We start from the raw sequence: 21825 nt of genomic DNA on the forward strand, positions 1-21825 counted from the left end.
CACTTAGGCTGCCTGGAAGAAAATGAGGAGCTTGATGAGGAGAGTGAGGATGATAAACCTACAAGACAAATGGTGCTCAAGGCACACGACAAGTTGAGTTTTCCCCACACAAGCCAGCTTTGCCAATTAGGTGGCTCCTGATTTCCTGGAGAGAAGACAACAAAGTTCTGCATCTGCGTAGCAGAGAACCTCACAGAAGAATTTGCTGCTGAGGTTCATATGCCATCTCCATCTGCCCCAAACTCAGCGGTTGCCAGGCCAGTGAACAATTGGCAAGGGAAGGACTGGGACACTTTAGCCATGAACACTATAGAAAGGACAGGACAGATGATGGAATATACCTGGAGTGTTGGAAGATCAATGAAGATGTGTCTGTCAAGCCTGCCAGGTCTCATCAAGGCATTATCCAAAACATCAGCACGGTTGGTGGAAGCCAGCACTATGACGTGATCTGTGGTCCCCATTCCTGTAGCAAGACAAGTAAAAACACAAGTGAAGGTTTTCACCATCACAGAGACTTCCTTGCGAGCACAGCAAGGGGTGAGGCAGGGCAGGATGCAGAGAACCTCTCACACAGCTTTATCACAAAGGCAGAACGCATGTACAACATCCTTTGGGGCAGCTGAGGCTGAGAAAGCGTCCTCTTCAGCCAGGAGCAGGAAGGAACCTCTCGGGTCACCCCAGCCACTCCCGGGCACTGTGGGCATACTGAAACTCCCTTTAAGCCCCAACTTTGTTTTGTTGGGTTTTCTTTTGCCGTATTTTGAAATTGCTCCAACCGGAAACCGGAACAGAATCTGTTCTTATGAGTTCGGACATGCCTGCTCATCCCCAGCCGTAAGCCAATTCCTGCTCCTTTAGTTCCAGTTGTACAATATTTGTTAGCTGAAATAGCATTTTCCTCCCCAGCACTGCTGTGGAAAACCCTTTCAGTTTTCATTCACTTTTAGCCTTCAATCACAGACAGGCTACCAGCATCACCAGGGAAGGAATCGGTTTTCTTCTGACCACATGGGATTAACACAAGAATACAGGACGTAGCCTCGCCACTCAATCACAGCATGATTTGATCTGCATCTTTTATCACTCAAGAGGCATCCAGGCACACTGAGGACCAGAGCAGTGCAAAGACCAACCCTGCAAAACGTACACCACAGATATCATGTAGGCAGGGACAGAATGTGACCAAACAGCTTTGCAGTGATGATCAGCACAAACTAGCTCAAGCCACAGTCACACGGTTTTGTCTCCAGGTCTTAAAGATGAAGGCAGCATCAGGAATTACAGGCTCTGTGAGAGCAGCCAGCAGTACAGAGGCACCAAAGGCAGACAGGGTTTCCTGGGAAGGCAGAGCACAAACAGCTGGAGGAGGGCAGGAAGGGGCAAGCGGTTGTGTTGCTTGGGTGGGGAGCCAGGGATGATGTTGAATCACTGAACCACACTGCTTATTTATTACATTCCACCAGGTGCCCGGAGGCCTCTGGCTATGAGTCACCTGCTTCCAGCAGATTCAGCAGCCCCAGCACTCACAGCCTTCCCAGGGAAAGGACGCCTTAGTCCCGTGTCTCCCTGGCTGCCAAGTCACACACTGCAGAAAGCAGCTCCATGCACGTAAGCTGGGTGGGTTTCAGCTCTCTCCAGCTTGGCCGGAAGAGCTGCCAAATGTGTCAGCGTACAAGAGCTCAGCAGAGAGATTAAGGTTACAGGTAAGTCAGAGGACTGGCTTTGTCAGCTTGCACTGCAGCAAACCTCTGTTCTTCCTCCCTGCAGGACGCTGTCTAAATAAGCTCCTGCAGAGGATGAAGCTGACCGTTCTTCAGGTGTGTATTATACTGTGCTCTGGAGTGTGATAAACAAGGAGAGAGACTGGCAGGCACCTGGGGGGTAGCAAGCTTCATTCACACGGCAGGATTAGATGGTACAGTACATTATCAGCTTTGCAGCTGGGAAAGCTCGACCTTAAAATAGGTCTGACTATTAGAACAAGCATAATCAAAACAGAACCATGGAGTGCATCCTCCTCGCTGCAGCTTCTGCCCCACTTGCTCTCGAGCCTGCTGCCCAGCAGCGCCCAACAGCTCCAAGAAATCCACGGCAGCAGCCTGAGTCACATCACGCTTCCCAGCACGATGTCACCTGGCACGTGACGGGCGCTGGCTTCCACAGACAACGAGCAGTCACGAGAACAGGCTACAAAAACACCACCTCAGCCACGTCAACAAATTAAAAACAGCTCTGAAAATTTGGCCCCAAGAGAGCCTTCACATCTGTGTTCACAACTTCAGGCACTTCTAAAAGGAACTGGGGAGGGTCCGGTTGAATCGCTGAGTGCCCTCCTCCCCACTGACACAGTGCATTTGATAGGCAGCTCCTCTGCATTGTTGGCCATTCATTCAAAAGCATTTCGGGCATCGTTTGTGTACAATATCATTGAAAAAGGGGCCACCATTGTGAGGGAAGCCACAGGGTCACAAACCTGCACCCAGCACAGACAAGGGGAGAGGTCTGAGGACTTCACAGGACTGGCTTGCATCTTTATTCACAAAAGAGCAGCTCAGCCCAGGACTGACAAGCTCCCAGCAAACGCATTCAGAGCAGGGGAGGTATTTGGGTCACATTCCTCTTCCGCTTGTTTGCGATTTGTGAGGGAAGATTCACTATTCAGCACAGGCACCTGTTCTGACAAAGGCTGGAGTACGAGTCTCTCTGGTTTTTAAAGTCAGCTTTTGTACAGCTCAGCCCAGTCCCTCCCCTTCTCCCACCGAACTCTGATGCCTCCAGAACACGAAGCAAGCTGTCAGAAGGAGGCGAACCGAGGTCGCTTATAGAAAGAGCACAATTACTCTAAAATCTGCATTCCAGAACTACAGAGCATCCAACTCCACATCTCACCCCTACAGCTCCCTACAGTGACTTTTCGCCTGCTGCCCTCACCGTCCCTCCAGCCTGCAGCAGGGGCTCCCCTTGGCTCTGACCCTCCTTTTCTTCCTGTACCTCAGCTCCAAGTCATCTCATTCGCACACACAAACCCCACAATCACTGCTAAGCTGATGATTCACAGATCTACTTCTGCACTTGATTTTTCTCGAATTACCAGCTCAACTCAGCTCTGCGGTGTTACCTCGCACAAGTTCAACCTTTAAATTAAGCTCAAGACGGCGACACGAGAACTGTGACCTCCCATTTCAGGGCTCTCATCAGAAACGCACACAAACCCTCCACTTCTGCCTGGGTAAACTCTCCATCTCCTTAAAATTCACTTTCCTCCCGAAAGCTTTGTTTTGTAATGATGGACACAGAGGCAACAAGAGGCACCTCCCCGAGGTAACATGCACAATTAGACAGCAGTTCAGTAACACAAGCCAAGATCACTGCTTCTGCATACAAGCCAACAGTAAGCCCACGATGCTTGCACTACCCTGACAGCCTTTGCCAGCTGCCTCTCATCTGGCACTGTAAACTCCTTAGGCTATGTTTTTTAATGTTTGATAAAGCATTCAGCAAGTGAGGGACTCAGTACACAACCTGTATGATACAAACTGATAATCATGAAGCAATACCCATTTTAGAATTAGCTAGGCAGCACACTGTACAGAAGCTGTTTTTTCCTCAAGGACTCTTAAAGCATTAAAGGATAATACTTACTTTCTAACCTCACTTTTCAATGACTTGTGCCCTGATTTTTTAATTGAAACTCGCCACAAAGCAACATTTTAGGAACAGCTCCTGATTTCTGCAGATCACAGGAAGTCAGGCACTTCCATTTGTAACACTGAGATGTGTACTGACCACGCTTTCCTGAACACACAGATGGGCCTCCATCTGATTCAGTGGTAACCTGTTGCCACTTCACCCTGCAACTGTCAAGAGGGAAAAAAAAACAAAAGCAAGCTGGGATTGCTGTTCTGTGTGTTACTACAGGCCTTTCCATTGAGACACTGCTATACAGACACAGCTGTAAGCAGTTACGCTCACTCCAAATACGTTCATATGCTTGGCCACAGTGCCTAAGTTAGAGCATGTGCAAAGTCCCAGGAAGCTGCACTCGTGTTTATACCACATCAGGTCCTACACAGCATCACACGCTTCACGGATGCTCCTCTGATAACCAGATCTGTGCCTGGTTATGTAGGACCTGCTTACAGATCACAGCGCTCCTTCCAGAAGCTCCCTGGCACCTGGGCTGAGGCAGAGTCCTGCAGGATCTCAATACAGCAGCACCTCTATCCTGTTTGCTCAGCGCTGTGCTCCTGCTTACAATTTCTTCTCCTTCTGCAGCACAGGCAGAGATCCAACATTACAGATCATCCTCAGTACAGAGGAACATTGATGCTTTCCTGAAAGCACTGTACAGATCCTAGCTTCCTCCCTGAGAGTGGAAGGTTCACTCCATAGCAACCTCGCTGCAGAACCACAGGATGTGCTCTGCTTCAGCAGGGCTGCACCCACTGCTTCGCTGTAAAAACTCAGTAAAAAATACATACATGTCTGGAGAAAGAGGGATGGTTTCAGTGCAGAACTTCTCTTGTGAAGAGACTGATGAGGTAAGTGCCACATTTACGGTCAGCCAAGAGAAAACAGGCCTGTCCCACAAAGCAGCAGACAGATATAAACACATGCTGATCTGCAATTGTAGGATTTAGCCACAGAAGCAATGAGACTTAGGTCAGGGCTGCAGGCTCTGACAGAGTTATGACTAAGAACAAAGAATTGTTCTTTTTGGCATTTGTGTCCGAGGAAATGGTTGATTCCATACGCAGTACATTCAGAAAGCATCCAGAAGAGCAGCACCTAACCAGGAGTTGTGTGCAAAGCTTCTCCCTCCCACCTTAGACAGGCATCCTGCAGGCAAGCAACATGAGAACAGGCCAAAGAAAGGAGAATGAATGCATTTCATTGCATGCATCCCTCTGGAACAGCTAAACTTCAGCCCTTGTCAGGCTTTAAAACACCACCTGTCAGACAGAGCAAGCAGGTATTCGACAGCTTTTAATGGCCAGCTGGAACTAAACATTACCAGCTGAAGACACTACTGCCCTTGCTGCCAATTCTTTCTCTTCCTGTTGCTCAGTACTGCAAACAACTCCTCTCTACCTGACAGTGGGAAAACACTCCTGAACTGAAGCCATTCACTGCAGTATGAATCCTTGGGGTTGCTGCCCTCTGCCAGCCTTGATATCTAGTGCCTGTTTTCCATCAGTTTTATTAGCAGGTGGACACTCGTGTGGTTACTGGGGCGAATTCACTCTGAATGTGACAGTACATTCTCTTCTGACTCTGTAGGAGTACAGTCACAAAAATAGCTCATTCAAGGTTCCAGGGTTTTTAAGTTTGCTAGATGTAAATTCACCTGGCCTTCAGGGCCACAGCCCTTCCCAAAAGGGGTCCCAAACAGTTCTCACTTGCCACCCAGAGGGTCTTTGAACACAGACATGAGCAAGCTGTAGTGCCGAGCTTACAGACTGAATGTGCTGTGAAGTACAAGCAAGCCTTGCTCCAGGGAACGCAACGCTGAATACTTTGAGAACACTAAGGAGGCATGGCAAATTCAAACAGAACAACGTGCCTGGATCTTCAAGGTAACAAAGGCTCAAATGCCAAGGAAGAAATACTGACCATCCATTTCCACCAGCAGCTGATTTAAGGTCTGCTCCTCCTCAGCATTGGCGAAACCAGACACATTAGTTGAGCGCTTCTTGCCCACAGCATCAATTTCATCGATGTACACAATGCAGGGTGCACGAGCCTGTGCTTCTCTGAACAGGCTGCGGACTCGTGCAGCTCCCAGACCTACACAAAAAGAGAAGAAATCAGCTTCAAACCAGCTAAAACTGTTAGCTGTAGAGCAGGAATCAAGGATCCAAAAGGCACCCAATCCTGACCAAACCCTCACTGTGTGACCCCTTCAACGTGCCAGACACAAAGAACTAGCCCCAGAACTCCTATCTTAGCTCCTCAGATCCTGCTCAACGTGGAGTAGAGGCAAGTCAGGAGGCAAGATAATGCTTTCAGGTGGAGACCCATGGTTTCCCTCTGTGAGAAGGAAGCAACTAGCAAGTCAGAGAAAACGTGTTTCAGGACTACATAATTAACTATCTGCTATCACTGAAAACCTGTATGTTTTCAGCAGAAATACCTAACTCATCCTCCTCATGCAAAGCATTGAGGAAACTCTCCTTTTTGAGGGATCCAGACAGCATTCTCCAAGCAACCTCCATCCCCTCCCTCCTGCAAAGCTTACCTCCTATCACCTCCACAAATTCGGAGCCCGCCATGGCCAAGAAAGGCACCTGTGCTTCTGTGGCCACTGCCTTTGCCAACAACGTCTTCCCACAGCCTGGTGGTCCAAGCAACAAGGCACCCTTGGGCACTTTGGCACCGAGCTGCAGGTAGCGATCAGGATTCTGTAGGAACAACACAGCTGTGTCAGATCCTCAGCTCACATCACACATCTGCTCAAGAACGTGGTTTTCCAGAACTTCTTGACATTGTTTTCATCCTGACCGACCCTGAGCTCATAATAGGAGCAGCCACATCTGCAGTCTGTTACAGAACTGGAAGTAGAGATTGAGTCACGTTGATCACAGCAGAAAAGAGTTTCCAGCTTTTTTTAAACAAAGGCTGCTCGGTATCACGTGTTATAAAGAGAACAAATATTCTCTCCTCCCCAGGTTAACCTTCCATCCCAGAACACAGGCAGTGCTTGCTTTGTTATACCTTCAAGTAGTCCACAAATTCTTTGACTTCCATTTTTGCCTCGTGCATTCCTGCTACATCCTTGAAGCCAATCCCTTTCCCGGATTTTCCATCCACAATGGTGAAACGAGCCATTTTCAGCTGATTCTGTGGAAAGCAGCACAAGAACTGAAGATGCTCTCTGGACAGCCTGCTTGCTATACTGCAAGCGACAGCACAGGTACAGCTGCCCCTAACAAAGACCATTACAACGCCCACCAATGCACTGCTGGTAGTTACTCCTGCTCTGGAAACACTTCACAGCCAGACTGCAGACTGCTGACTTGAGCTTTACTGATCAATATTTGGTGAGAAGAAAAGTAAACCTGCAGTAGTACTTCCAACACAACCCAGCTCAACTTCCCACAGACCGAGCAGAAAAACTTAATAAAAACACGCAGAATGCCCCAAACCTTAATTAATATCCTCTCCCCCAGACTCTTAAATGCTCTGGTCCTTATCACATCCAGGACAGGTACAGCTTTAAGGAGTATGCATCAGAAGTAAATAAATGCCAACACTGCCCTGCAAACGTGTGCAAACAGGCATTTTGCATCAGTGTCCAATCAGTTTCTCCTGCAACAGCAGGGACACAACTGCAGGCTCTCCAATTGAACAGGCAGCACATCTCAGCCTCCTGGTGCGTGTTAAGCCACAGCGACAGCCAAAACAAGAGTTTAGTTCAACACTCTGCTAGTAACTGCTCATTATGTCCTGCTGAAAACAGTTACTTGGGATTTTTTGTTTGCTTTGAGAAGAAGGTTTACAGCTTCTCATGCCTTAGAAACATGTTTATCCAAATGAAGAGTTAAACATGCAGGACCTTGCTGCCCCACTTACCCAAGGGCAGAAATGAATCCTCAAGGCCCTCATTACTCAGCATTTCTTTAAACTATTCTCTTCCAAGCAGCTGTACCCCTTTGTATAAAGAGAATCTCAAAGCCAGAGGAGAACTTCAGAGGATACTGAGTGGGAAATCCAGCAAGGGACTGAATACACCACTGTTTTCAGCCCCAAGCCCCTGCGGTCGATAGCAGCACACCCAGGGCTGATTTCTACACAGTTTCATCAGCTGATCCGGGCAAGGGAGGAGGGTAGGAGGAGATTTAACTGATGTTGCAAGTGAGCCATGTGGCGTGAGGGGAACAGGCCAACACATAATGAAATCCAGAATCTGAACATACTTTATAAATTGAGAATTCATTTTGCAAAAAGCAGCAATCCCTACTCCTGGCTGTATGGGAGGCATATTGGCAGGACCCAGTGAAAAACACCATCTGCAGCTGCAACTCATTAACGAGCTTTGAAAATAGCAGAGCAAACTGGACTGCAAATTCACTGAGCTCAGCCCTTCCTGCCACTGGGGAAAGAAAGGGCCTCCACTAAGGCCAGTTACTGTACGATCTGGTCAGACGATCAGGACAGGAAAAGACATGAGATGTATCAAGACTGAAGCGTCCCTGGCACATCAGTTAACTCTCAATCTGTGTTGACTTTGCTGGGGAAAAGGGAGGAGGTCAGGCCAGGGGACAAGACTACTCACAGGATGCAAAGCAACAGAAAGAGCCAGGATACTCACAAAAGCATTGAATCCTCCTGCCCGGCCCGCAACCCTTATGAGGCGGAAGAGGCTCCACAGCATGGACACAGCCACAAGTGTCACTACCAGGGAAATGACATCACTGAAAGGACAAAGGCGAGACAGGTACAAACTGCAGCATGCAGCCACAGCTCAGTAAATAATATGCAGTGTTCCTATTTTTAGTGTTTTACAAGGTCCTGACACTTAGGCTAGAAACGCAGCCATGAGCATCCATTTACACAGGTGTAACAAAGCCCCAACCATTGCACAGCTTCTGAAGTTTCACAGAAGACACTGACCCACACTGCTATGGCTGCAGAAGCAATTCCCATTGACCCCTTGCTTCAGAGGCATTTTGCTTATCAAACAGGCAGGCCCTTCAGGAGTCAGATTGCATCCTGAGCAGGGCTGGTGGTGCTGGCAGTCCCATCCCATGTCCAGAAACATCAGGCTGCTTCTAACTGCCCACTCCTGGCACAAAATCCCAGTGCAAGCCTCCAGGATGGAGCTGCTATGCAGCCTGCTCAGCTCAGCCTGGCCCAGTCTCTCACAAGTCCTTCTGACAGAAGGACCAGCAACCAACATAACGAATTTTCTGCATCCTTTGCAGTAACTATTGCATTAGAAGGGAGAGGCAGAGCCAAGCTGACAGTGCAAGCCTAATGCGCTTATGAGACAAACATGCTGAGGACAGAACTTCCTGAGCTCTACACTCAGGATACTTTTAATAAGAGGAAAAATTATCCGACATGTCAGATGCCGGGCTGGGACTTGAGAAGCCCTACCTCAGCCCCTGCTCTGCTGCACGAGCCCTGCTTGACCCCATGAAATGATCTGCCCTCACCTCACTTCAGTTCCTTATCTTTGAACTAGGAATATGTGTGCCATGCCTCTGAAATAAATGATTTACTGAAACAAGGGGACCAGCACATGCTATATTATCCCCAGCTGCATTTGTTTCTTCTCAGTGAGAGCTCCTAGGCAACGCTGAAAGCTGAAAGTCACCTCCAATTTGTCAACTGTGCAAGCAGAGGATTAATTCTGAAATGCATCAAGTGCCCAGCTCTGAAAGTAAACTGAATGCAAGCCATAAGTACACAGTGCCTCGCAGGTTAAACTCCTGACTCTGACGTCTCCTCAGAGAGGATTCAGACTCCGCTGTGTGTTCTAAAGAACTCTTTTCAGGAGCAAGGGAAGCAGCTGGTGGTGCTGGCTGACTTCAACAGTTCAATTTACTCTTCTTAAAAGTCTGACAAAAATTGGCAAGCCCTCAATATGAACTGAAGACTTCATCCTGCACGAGCAATTTGAGAAGTTTACCTATGTCCATGTAAGTAATGCATTAAAATTGCAAAGATGTTGCTCAGAGGACAAGCAATTAGACAAACTGCTCTCCAGGTATCTTCCTCATAGACAAACATGGCATTTATTTCACACTTTGGTGAGGCACCTGCAAGGAAAGGCTGCCTCCCCACCACCAGGGGAATGATGCCACACTGCAAACCCCTGGGGCTTCTGAAAGCAGAAGATGCAGATCTTTGCATGGGGTGCAAGCAGGTGACCAGACCACCTTGGCAGACAATTGCAGCAGTATGAAACTATCTTTCTTGGTTGTTAGATATAGGATTGCTCTACTTGGCAAGCAGAACTACCGTGCTGCATCTCCAGTACTTCAGACTCAGCAATGAGTTGAGAGCTCTCCAAACACCAGCCTCATATGCTGATGGAAAGCATCTTTCTGCAGCAGTAGCAGCCATCAGTGCTGGAGGTGGTCTGTCCAACAGCCCAGTGAGCAAGCCCCACAGATCAGTCCTGTGCCCTGGACTCCATAAATCCTACCTTGTAAAAACAAGCTGCCAGCCCTAACAGGAGGATAAATAAACCACATCAGCAGCAAACAGCCACACTTGTACATCACAGGGAAGAACAGGATGAAGCCTGGCTGGAGCACGGCAGTCTTTTGACAGGCTTTCTCTCTTGCTCTTTGCTGTTTATTTGAGCACTGACTTCTTAATTACTATTGTTTTTAAAAGCAGAAGATCTTGGGTTCAGGTAACAGAAAGTTTAAGAGAAGTACTTCTCTCTCACTGAGATTTTGCATCTTAGCAGCAGAGCTGCTCTGCTCAGTATGCTGCTCACAGCAGGAGCCAGCACCAGCACAGGCTGTCCTCTGAGCCACGGCCATTTGGGGAACAGGCCCAAACTGGGTATTTGTTTTTGCAGACTGAACCACCGCCACAGGCCGTCCTCAAGGCGTTTAAATGGGGGAAGGCCGACTGCACCACCACCATTCAGCAGGGTCTGACAGCACACTGGTTGAGTCAGGATTCCTCTCTCACAGGACCCATTACTGCACTCGAATCAGGCTTTCCTCAGAGCTGCTGACACTGAGCTGAAACATTCTGGTCTGTTACACGCTGTGGTTCCACACACCTCCTTGGGACTCTCAGTTCTGAAACGTTACAGCACAACTAGAGCACTTCTGAAAGACCTGCTCCAAACAGGGACCACTTCTTTTGCTTTCTATTTACATAACGTTCAGTTGGAAGGAACTTTCCAAGTGAGGGATGTTGTTGCCAACATAAAATAAACAGTAAGCATGATATCAGCTCGTACTTTCCGTAAAAGCCGGGGTGTTTGTAGGAAACAGGGATTCTCTCTCTCTCATCAATATTCAGCTCGTCCTCCGCAGCTCTCAGCTTCTCTTCAAACTTGTCAATGTTTGCCACTCGCATGGTGTACAGCAGGGTCAGGTTCTGGAGACATGCAAGGAGAAGCAGCATGAGGACAGTGTGAGCGTGCTATAAGGGCAACCACCAGCAGAAGGGGTGCACAGCATGGCCGAGCCAGACAGTCAGCATCGTTACATCCTTTGTTGGCCACACCAATGAAATAATGGGCAGATAACAAACAGAGGGACTCCAAGGGAAGTCGGGGACAAGGCCAGGCTCTGCAGCCCCTTAGACCTCGCCTTCTGTGCTTTCCTGAGTCTCAGCTCTGTAGGAACAAGGGGACATCGTGTCTTCGTGGGCAAGCTGCAGGATGGAGTTAGCATTCCAAACCCAATTACAGGGCTATCTTTGGGCCCAGCCAAAAATTCGTAATACATCTGGAAAACTACATCATTGAGAAGGAGGCATTTTGGATGTTGTTCCTTCCTATGTCTTGCTCAGAAATTAATTTCATCCAGCAGCTTGCAAATGGATCATAAAAATCACTGAGCTAAGCGAGGTGAACCAAGGAACAATATTTGAATCCCTCAAGTTAGTTTGTATTGATTCTTGGCGGCTGCCCTGCAAAGTTACACAAGATGTGAATAAGCTTTGCTCTTTTTCAGATTTAAGAAGGAAGTCTGCACTTCCTTCTTGATTTGACAGAGCAACCGAACCTAAAATCCAAACAGGAGAAAAAAAAATTAAACTAGATCTAGGAACAAGACCTTAACTCCTTTCGATGAACCAGGCAGAGCTGGTGAGAAAGAACTGGGGAATTTCTCCAGCTTTTTAAACATCCATAACATTTCCTTCAGGTCACTGTCAATTACTCCTACAGTTTAAATTCCAGGTTGATAGGAGTAACAGAACCCCCTGAGCTTCACACAGAAGAAAGAGGAAAAGTGAGGAAAGAGCAAATTTATCTGCTAAAGTTTTATAACCATTTACTAATTCAGTTCTTTTTCTCTCAGATCACCTCAGATCTAAGACAATCTGCGACCATCCATTGCAATGGCAGAAAGTCACTCACGACTTGTCCACGCGGAGTGCCTCCCGGGTGCAGGTAGATCTCCACAATATCACTCTCTGGAACCACTTCGATCCTCTGGACCTCCCCCTTTGACAGCATCTCACTGATGAAGTAATTCCAGGAGATGCTGGTCCCTTCTCTGTTCTCGCTGAGCGTGAATCGAAACAGCAGCACTATTAAAGTAATGATGAGCAGAGCCCGCAGGCGTTCAAGGTGCATCTGATTTTCCCTTCTCCTGCGCTTCTCTTCCTCTTTAGGGAAAAAAAAATAAAATTAAATCAAAGAAAAATTTCCACACGTCAGCACAGAGCTTTCCGTCCAGCAGAGGGGCAGTGCTGTACAAAGATGAGTGCAGCAGTACCCCGGAAGCACCGTACCCAGAGGCAGCACCTGACTTGCACCACACACAGGCCATTTTTCAGCTCGGTTGTGTGATTTGCTCAAGGTTACACAGTGAGCCAGGTTTTTGGCTTACATTACACTTGCAGCCCTTTCTGCTTTCCCAGGGCCTAGGCTGTACGCACGGGCAGCAGTGGGGCAGAAGCCTGGCTATAAGAGCACACTCAGTCGTAAACCTAGCAGCCACCTGCAAAGAGGCAAATTTTGCACCCCACTGGCCAGCAAGAACCTGGGTGCACCACACTGCTGCTTTCCAACCCAGTCTGTTTTACCACAGCTACACACAGCTGTGCCCCGTGCCCCCAAAGCCACGCAGTGAGGCACTGCCTACACAGACTGCAGACAATGGAGAATCGCCTCTTAAGTGCAGCCTTGGGAAGAGGAGGAATCAAAGCACCAGCGAGGCAAAAAAGCCCAATGCTTTCAAATTTCAGCACGTCTGAAGAGACTCAGCAATCTTGCAGCTCCCTGTTTTTAGGCAGCCCAACCCTGCTGCAGGGCACTTCGGATGGTCACAGTCCTCCATACCTGTCACAACCCCACCACTGCCATTCTGCCCTGAAATGAAGGACTACCTCACTTCCCCAGCCTATTACAGACGTGGACCAAATAAAGCCATCAGACCTTTCTTGTTACAAATTATGACTACAGCTCAGTTCTGAGTACCACCCTTCTGCTCTGCCTAGTCCTGTTTGCTGTTCTTTGTCCTGTTCCATAGCTACTAGAAAAATATTAGGGCAGAATAAAACCAGCCTTAGCAGCACTGCTCAATGATGCAGCACAGCACTGCAAGGTATAACTGCTTCCAGCTGCACTCCTGATCTGCTGGCACCCTGCATCACAAGACCAACAACAGTTTTACTACTTAAGAAAATATCTGCATTTGCAGTAAATCTAAACCAGCACAGGAGAAGCAACGTGCAATTTATCCACGGGCTGAAACACGCTACAAATCAATCTCATTACCTTAACAGAACAGCACATTCTCCCCCTCGCTGTATGACTTCACTCTTACACAGGCCTGGTAACTCTCCACACTGCGGGTCTGTATCACTTAAACATTAGATTGGTATTTAAACATGAGACGTGTTCCTGCGCCTCTCCTGCACAACTGACCTGACGACACGAGAGGAAGGGATGGTTTACACCCAGGGTTTGCCCCCACAGCCTTTTTCAGCTCCCAGCACTTTGGTGGTGCACATGAAAAGGCAGAATTCCCGGCAGTGCTGCTCAGTGCCAGCAGCCAGCTAGTGCTTGCCACGTTAGATGACGACCGATCTCTCTTCCTACAGATAGGTGAAGCTCTCAATAGATATCATTTACTGCTCATTCTTGATTCGCAATTTAAAGCCGACAGCAACACGGCATACAAAGCACCGTTCTGCTCCCAGGAATAAATTAATTCTGTGCCACTGGACTGCAGGCACATCTGCCTGCTGCAGCTCAGATGGGATTTATTTGCCAGCTCCTCACAAACGCTGCGACACCAGCATTTATCACTGAGCACCAATCAGAGCCCACGCAGGGCACGACAAAACCAAGGGACAAACATATGACCCAGGCAGCTGCTAAAAAAAGCAGCGTGCCCTTCAGATGCACAGCATCATTTTTCAGCCCTGCTCCACGTCCAACAGGAAAGCTTCGTTCCTAAATAGAAACAGTGCTGCTTTTCAGATAAGGCTGTGATTCCAAAACACAAGATCAGACACCGCGTCCAGCCCATCCGCCCCCTTCTTTGATGCCTTCTGCTCACCTGTGCGTTATCTGCTAGATCCAGCTTTGTGAGAACACTGCAATTAATAAGAAAACCCTGCAGGTTGACACCCAGTACAGTTTGATGAAAGAAAATGAAAATACAGCATGGTAGAGGCCTCAGTGCGGGCACTGTCCTCAACTACTGGGCAAGTTGTAAATAAAAGGGTTTTAAAAGAAAACTGCAGAGAAACAAGTGCAGACATGAAGAAAGTCTGTCTATGGCTGTGCAAACTCCTTGAAGATCTCAGCACCAGCTGTGGCTAAAGCACTTCTCTGTACTGAGTTTCAGATGGGATGCAAACAAACACGTTCTAAGGCACAGACAGCTGAGGATGCTGTCACTACAGAGAGAACCGCTAGGCACCTCACACCTCAACGCTCAGATGTTCAACCCACAGCTGAGTCGTCTCAGAAATGGCTGGAAAGCTACAAGACAATGCAAGGCTTTCTTCCACCCTGCATTTAATTAAGAACAAAATTAATCTATCTCTTAGTTTATGCAAAATGTGACCGTCTTTACAGAGCAACATTCACACATTGCACCATAAGCCTCCCCACCACAACACCCAGCAAATGAGAACCAGGCACTGGATGTGACACTCACCAGCAACAGCTGTGGGAACTCTTCCAGCTCTTCAGTCTCTGAGAGCCTCCACGAAGCAATGATTTGCCATTAACCCCAGATCTGAACTCTCTGATTAAAATCTTGCAAGGGCTGCACTGACAGTTTGAAGAGTTCTTTTTAATAATTACTGCAGAGACGAACATTCCCCTGGAGACATGGGGTAGCATTCCACCTCCCAAAGTCAAGCTATCCATTAATCACAGGAGAAAAGAGGCCACAGAACGCAGCATGTTACTGTTTACTAATTTGACCAGCCGCGGTTCTTCAGGCGCTGCGCACACCGCCAGCCTGGGTGGTCTCACTAACGAGAAGCACTAACGAGAAGCGCCCCAGCTCTGTGTCACACTTCTCCAACAAGGACTGTGCCACACTGCACTCGTGTCCCCGTGCACCCAACCAATGTCACACGGACCCACTGACGAAGCCACAGCTCTGGGCTTCGAGAGACGGCGTGCAATGGCACGGGTCAGGCTGAAGGCATCAGCCTCTCACTGCTTCCACTTCACACGTCAGTTCATTCGAGAGGGTTCTACCACTGTGTTTAAGGACAACGAGGGAGAAGCCAAGCTACTGCATAACCTGATGATAGCCAGGTAAAGCTCTACAGCACAACGTGTAGGAGCGTGACGTGCCTTCCCACGTGCAGCAGATGTCTGGTGCTCCATCTACACACGGCTTATCCCAGCTCAGGACAAAGCAGCACACAGACATCCAACAAGTCTCAGGCAGCAACAGCCCCTGCAAGCATCACTAAAGCCACAGAAGGAAGAAAACACTCAGGACTTTAATGCTTCTGCAAACACTACTGACAAGACACAAGGACGAGGCCTTCGTCTGCACAACTTCTGACACCTTTCTTAAAAAAATAAACAGATAAAAGTAAACTCAGCTGTGGGACTTCCAGCTAAAAACTGCACCACAGAGTCTGAAAACAGCCAACAGAGATCCTAGAAGCCTTGTAAGCACTTTGGATCTTGGGAGGATAGAGGGAAAGCGAATGCATTCACAAACGAGCAGAGGATTTTCCTTACAGAATTGGAAAAGAAGAGTCAAATTACACTTTTGAAATGGAATGCACAGCTGTTGTCAATCTACAAATAGGAAAAGATTGCCAACAACGCCGCTGCTCAAAAGGGACACCCACAAATCAGCTCCAATTTGAAAAGTCTTTGGGGAGAACCCACTGCTATGAGACAAGTTGTAGAAGACACAGGGATCAAAACACTGGGCCTGGTGGAAGTCCTGCAAGGCCTTTGCCCAGAACCCAAGTGCTATTTCACACCCCTGCTCCTTCTTAGTGCCATTTCATTGGCCTCTCTCCTCCCCCCAATAGCTCCAGGTGCACAGAGGGCACACCGCACCCCTTGACTTCTCCATGTAACCTGGCATGCCACACAGCTCCATAGGTTTCAGGACACGATTAGTGAGATGCCATCAATTTTCAGCATATCCTTTATGCCGGGACACCTGGGGATTAGACAGTGCAAGATATGCAACAACAACCCAAAGCAAACAACAGCCCAGTGTCCAGGAACACCTGCTTTAGGAAAAGAGAAAGTCTGAGCAAGTGCCCCAAGTAACACAGCTAAGAACTCTCTAAGCAATCTGTTGTTAAATTCGAGCTCTGTAAACCTCTAGAAGCCAACACATCCACAAAGAAGGAAAACAGAACAAGAGATTCCAGTTTCAATTCATGTTAACATTCAGCTCCTCGTTCAGTCAGTGCTCCACACCAAAACCTCCAGGCTGAAACTCTGCAAATCCCATTCCCTTCTGTAAAGTGGCAAAATTAAAGCAAAAAATCCAAATCAATGACATTATTTGCACAGAATGCAAAGTGGCACCTTTCACAAATCAGTTCTGCAGCCTGCGTTAGCATTCCAGCAGCTAAGACAGTGCACCCCTTCACACTTCCTCTTAGCCACAGGAACAAATCTGTAGTGCCCAGAGATAAGCACTACCATCACCCTCCCATGCTGCCCACTTTTATCCCTCACAGCAGATTCATGCCATTAAACATGCTTTTGGCACATACATACCCTCCTCCTCCTTTGGAGATTTCTTTTTGAATCCTCCATTCTTATGGTTACTCCTTTGGCAGCTTGAAGTAGTGAAATAGTAAGTGCTACCTGCAGGCAAGCAGAGTTACACAGTCACCACCACAGACCTCAGGTGACAGAGAGAGGTGGACCAAGGGCAGCAGAAACACAGGAGCTCCAAGTGCACAGAAATCCAAGGTCCACACCCACCCCAGAGCACAGCTTCGTCTGCGTGCCAAGAAAATGAGACAGCCTCGTAAGAGGGAGCAATGGGAGGGACAGACTCCTCCAGTTTCCTTATATAACGCATACTTCTCAACAATCCAACTGAAGACACGAGTTTGTTCAGACATGATTTTAGTACGGCAAAGAAAATCATCTGGAGAAACGTGTCCAGTACTGGAACATTCAAACACTCCTCAAGGCACAGCTGATGTTAACTGGTACGGTCAGTTAAAAGCAGCCTCGTGCTGGAGCTGGAAATGCATGCTAAAGGAAACCTGGAGTGCTGGAGGTAAAGGCAGGTTTCTCAGAACATGCTGCTGGGATTCTCTAATAAAAGCCAAGAAATCATGGCAACAAACGATCAAACTCAGAGTAGCTGCTACAGAACAATGAAGTGAAAGCTTTGTGGCCAAGAAAACACAAAAAAATGAGAGAAGCAAAGCAACTGATTTAAGGACGATAGCTTCTATTTCTCACAGTGAATGATATTTTCCTCTTAGGCTTTGCTAATGAGACACAGGAAGATTCTCCAGTTTGAAGTCTGCTGTTCTTAAATGACTAAGGACTGCAGTGCTTACTGCATCACACCGAGCTCCTTGTGGAAAGGTGCCACTGTTCCTCTCTGCCACCAAACAATAAGCCAGAACACTGATCTCAAAGCCAAGAACAGCACAGCTGGATTTCAGCTTGAGGAATGACAAGGAAGGAAATTTCTCCTCCACCTGTACAGTTGCTCTTCAGGACTCACCCAAGAGATTCCAAAGCCTGGCTGGATCTCGAATGAGGCGCTGTTTCAGTAGGACTCCACCCAGACCTCGACACGTGGGGGAAAGTGTTTGTGACAGAAGGCCCTGAAGAGGAAGATAAAAAAAAAAAAGACAGCTATTGGAAAAGTACTGCGACTGCTTACCAGCCCCAGATCCCAGGAGACAAAGACTTCTGAACATGAAAATACTGTGGGTAAGTCACAGGGCTGGCAGCTGGAAGCCCAAACATTATTCCTGGTTGTGCTATGAACTTGCCATGTGACTGTGAAGATGTTGTTTACAATCCAGTTTAAAGAAAGCACTGCTATAAATACAAGCATATACTCAAGACACTTGAAAACTGCGACCGGGTTCCTTGCTGTAGCCCTGCTCTAAACTCTGTAGAGACAGGTGGGAAATCAACTCCTCACACGCAGTACAACCCCATAGCAGAAAACCTTAAGCATTACTACATTGTAGCCCTGTTCACAACTGTAACACAACTTTTTCCCCATGGGAATTCAGCAGCAAGCCTACAGCTTAAATTCGCGTTTAAGGGCAATTTCACAGCATCTGAAAGTTGACACAAACTAATACCCTGAGTAAACACAAGCCTTCCCCTTTCTCAGCTGTAGGACTCCCTCTATGGCACAGAGGCAAGCTGCTGTGCAGCAAACCAGACAGCAACAACTAAGTTAAAATCCCTCACCTTTTCCTCACCTGCTAGGCAGCAACACAACTGCTGTTGTGTCGGCATCAGTGCTTTTTGGGATGGAGCAGTGTGGGCTAATTTAAATTGACCACAGAACTGAGGCAGCTGGAAAGCTGGCATGATGCACTCAGCAACCCCACAACTGTTCTTCCACTGCCTACTTGGGCTGCCTGTGCTTGATCCCTGCACTGAAGCACAGAGCATTGGGTCCTGCAGGAGGCCTAGCTCATAGAATCACAGAACAGCTTGAGTCAGAAGGGACCTTACAGGTCATCTTGTTCCAACCTCCTGCTTGGGCTGCTGGGATGCCCAGGCAGTGAATTAATCTCAAACAGTGCTGAAATCAGGACATCAGGCTCCACAGCTGAATTGCTTCACACAAGATATACCAATCTGGCTTTTCTGTGCAATTTTCCGATCTGCAGACCTAAAATTTTGGGACCCAGGATTGAAACCTATCGAATTAAGATACATTTGCTTTGAATGACATTCACTGACACGGATATCTTCAGAATCGTTTAATTTCCCATACCCTTTACTGAGGATTTAGAGAAAAAAAATCGCCTCTCCCAGCTAATAATTAGCATTACAACAGTTCCACACACCGCGGAACGGAAGAAAGCCTCCCAGGCACTCCGAGCAGCCAGCAGGGACTGCAGGAGCGCAGCTTCAGAGGGCACTCGGTGACACGGCGAGGCACCGGAGCCGGCTGTGCAGGGATGTCCGACCGCCAAGGCTCTGAGCGCAGACGGAGCTGTGGCGTCCATGTTGAAGGGGAGTCGGACAGACGGCCTTTAAAGGTCCCCTCACAAGGATTCTAGGATTGCGCGACTTGCTCTGAGGCAGCCAAAGCCCTCTCCCAATTCTCTACCCACCGCTCTCTGTGCTGTAAAACGAACGCGTGGAGACGGCGGAACCGCGAACGGAAAGCGGCCTTTCCTCTCGCTGTCAGCCAGGCGCCGTGCTGCGGAGCGGGGCTCGACGGGCCCCGAAGGCCGCGCAGCTCCGGCCCCGCTCAGCTCCCCGGGCCGAGAGCCTCTGATCAACGCCAGCCTCGGCGACGGCCCGGCGGCAGACCGCGCAGCGTATGCATAACTCGTACGGACGGCAGCCCTGTGCGACGGGCGCTGAATAGAAACAAAATAAAGCCGCGAACCGCCGCTCCCCAGGCCGCCCGCCCAGCCCCGTTACCTGCGGGCCCCGGGGCCGAGGCCGGGCCCACGCCGCGGGGTTAGCCCGCCAGCCGCAGCGGCCCCGCAGCAGCAGGAACCGAAGCAGCGCCATGTCCCGCTCCCGGGAGGAGGCGGCAGCCAGAGAGCGCCGAAGGAGCGCCGCGCCGGGAACCGCAGGCCTCAGCGGGGACGGAAGCGGGCGGCGAAGGGCGGGCGGCCATCTTGGGGCCGGGCGGGCCGCGCTGCCATGCCGCAAGATGGCGGACGCGGGGGGCGGTGCCGCGCGGTTACCGCGGCAACGGGGAGCGGCGGGCCGGGGAGAGGAAAGCGGAGCGGGGCCGTGCCGTCGCCGAGGGAGATCCCCGCTGACCGCCCCGCGTACCGCGTCGGCCTGGTGCCCTCAGCCCCGCTGCCACGCGAGTCTTCTGCTGTGCTGGGATGCCGCAGGTCCGATCTCCGCAAACACCGGCTGCCTCCGACGGGCCTCCCTGCAGGAAGACGCGTTTCTTCTTTGCTGCGTTTCTCCTGGTTTCTGCAGTTTCTGGCCCTCCCCCCCCTGCTGGCTCTGGCTCTGCCGGCTCGCCCATCTGACGTGTGTCAGGCATTCTGGAACTGCAGATTGCAGGGCTACGTAAAACAGTAATAAATAATTATCTGTGTGGAGGATCTCTTCCTTCCCAGCAGGTCCGAATTAGCATCCTCTTTCTAGAAGAGTCTCTCAGGACGTTAATTGTCATCTGCCCCCTGGGATGTATCCAAGCAAACCTTCCACCGGCAAGGTCTATTAGCATGTTAATGTCCCCCTCACTCCTGGAAGTGTCTCTGTATCACTGGCTTAATCGTCAAACAGCTTAATTTACAGACACAAAATTAAACCGGTTGCAATTAATCCATAGGGGCTGGCCATAGCTGGCAGTGTGGCGGTGGTGACAGCTGGGGACACTGCTCCGTGGAGCCTGGCACGGCCGGCAGGCTGAGCTGCTCTGTGGCCACGTTGCTGCCCACCTTGGTCCCGGGCTCTCCTGACACATGCGCTGCCCGCAGAGAGGCTCACCCACACACCATGCAAAACCCGTGGCTGGCTCCTTTGAGGCTGCGAGGAGCCCGGGTCTGACACGGCACAAAGCCGATGGCGAGATGGGTGCTGCAGAGCTGTGGTGGCCCTGAGGTGGCCCTCAGGCTGGGGAATGATAGCAGGGCGTGTGCTGTGCCAGCCTATGCTGCCTTCTTTGCTGGGTGCCTGACAGAGGGGGGTGTCACATCTCCACCTGCCACGCAGAGGGATGCTCGCTGGGAGGTCATTTACACTTGAGCTATGTTTGAAGGAGGAAATAGCTTGTTCAGAAATGCTGACTGATGGGGAAGGCTCCTTCTAGCACAGGCTGTGCAGATGGAGCAGAGACGAGTGAGAATTCCAGTAGGAAAACATGGGATGCAGCAACCACAGCAAAGCGCACCAGGAACAAGGAGCTGTGGGTCCCAGCACCGTGCACCTCACTACCTCAGCTTCGCTCAAGACATGTCACAATATGCTTCTACTGATTCTGTGATTAGACCTGTTGCTAGTTAAGCCTGTCTATTTTTAAGAGTTGCATCATTAAAATAGAATTACAGCCCAATTATAAGTGAAGCTGTGCAGTTTGCTTAGACAGGACAGTCCTGCCTTCTGCCATGCTGACCCAACAGGGTGCCAAACGGGTTTTGTTATGCCTGCCTTATGCTTTTGCTGCAGTCTCAGTGCAGGCAAACTTGCACCCATTTAATTAAGCAAGGTACCGAGAGCTGAATGGGTCCCAGCTCCAGCACAGACCATCACCTAGCTGAGCCTAGGTGGCTCACTGACTGCAGCAACCAGCATTTCAGGTCTGTGGGGCTCAGTCCGGGACCTTCTCAGCCAGAAGACGCCGGCCTGGATGTGACAGATCTGCAAGGACTGGTTATTTTCAGACATACCACATAGCTGGAGTTGACGCAATTCCTATTCCTCTTTCACACTGTGCCTCAAAGGCAAGCAGATGATGAGCCACCAGGAAGGGGGTGCCGGGGTCCTTGCCTTGCTCGTGCCAACGCAAAGCCGTGCCAGGAAGGAGA

General features: G+C 49.4%; 1 protein-coding gene across 1 annotated transcript in view; it reads right to left on the bottom strand.

Annotated features, from left to right (window-relative positions):
* SPG7 (SPG7 matrix AAA peptidase subunit, paraplegin) overlaps window positions 1-19846 on the bottom strand; it is a gene marked incomplete at its 5' end in the record, with an annotated part of 29294 nt that extends 9448 nt beyond the window's left edge. Inside the window, 10 exons of the mRNA XM_079541683.1 lie at window positions 342-466; window positions 5617-5790; window positions 6242-6404; window positions 6718-6843; window positions 8315-8417; window positions 10934-11073; window positions 12062-12312; window positions 16880-16969; window positions 17853-17955; window positions 19754-19846. Coding sequence (XP_079397809.1) covers window positions 342-466; window positions 5617-5790; window positions 6242-6404; window positions 6718-6843; window positions 8315-8417; window positions 10934-11073; window positions 12062-12312; window positions 16880-16969; window positions 17853-17955; window positions 19754-19846 — 1368 coding nt within the window. The remainder of the gene's footprint in view (window positions 1-341; window positions 467-5616; window positions 5791-6241; window positions 6405-6717; window positions 6844-8314; window positions 8418-10933; window positions 11074-12061; window positions 12313-16879; window positions 16970-17852; window positions 17956-19753) is intronic.
* Between the last annotated feature and the right edge of the window lie 1979 nt (window positions 19847-21825).

Source organism: Tetrao urogallus (genome assembly GCF_951394365.1).
Source record: "Tetrao urogallus genome assembly, chromosome: 12".
Lineage (NCBI taxonomy): Eukaryota > Metazoa > Chordata > Aves > Galliformes > Phasianidae > Tetrao > Tetrao urogallus.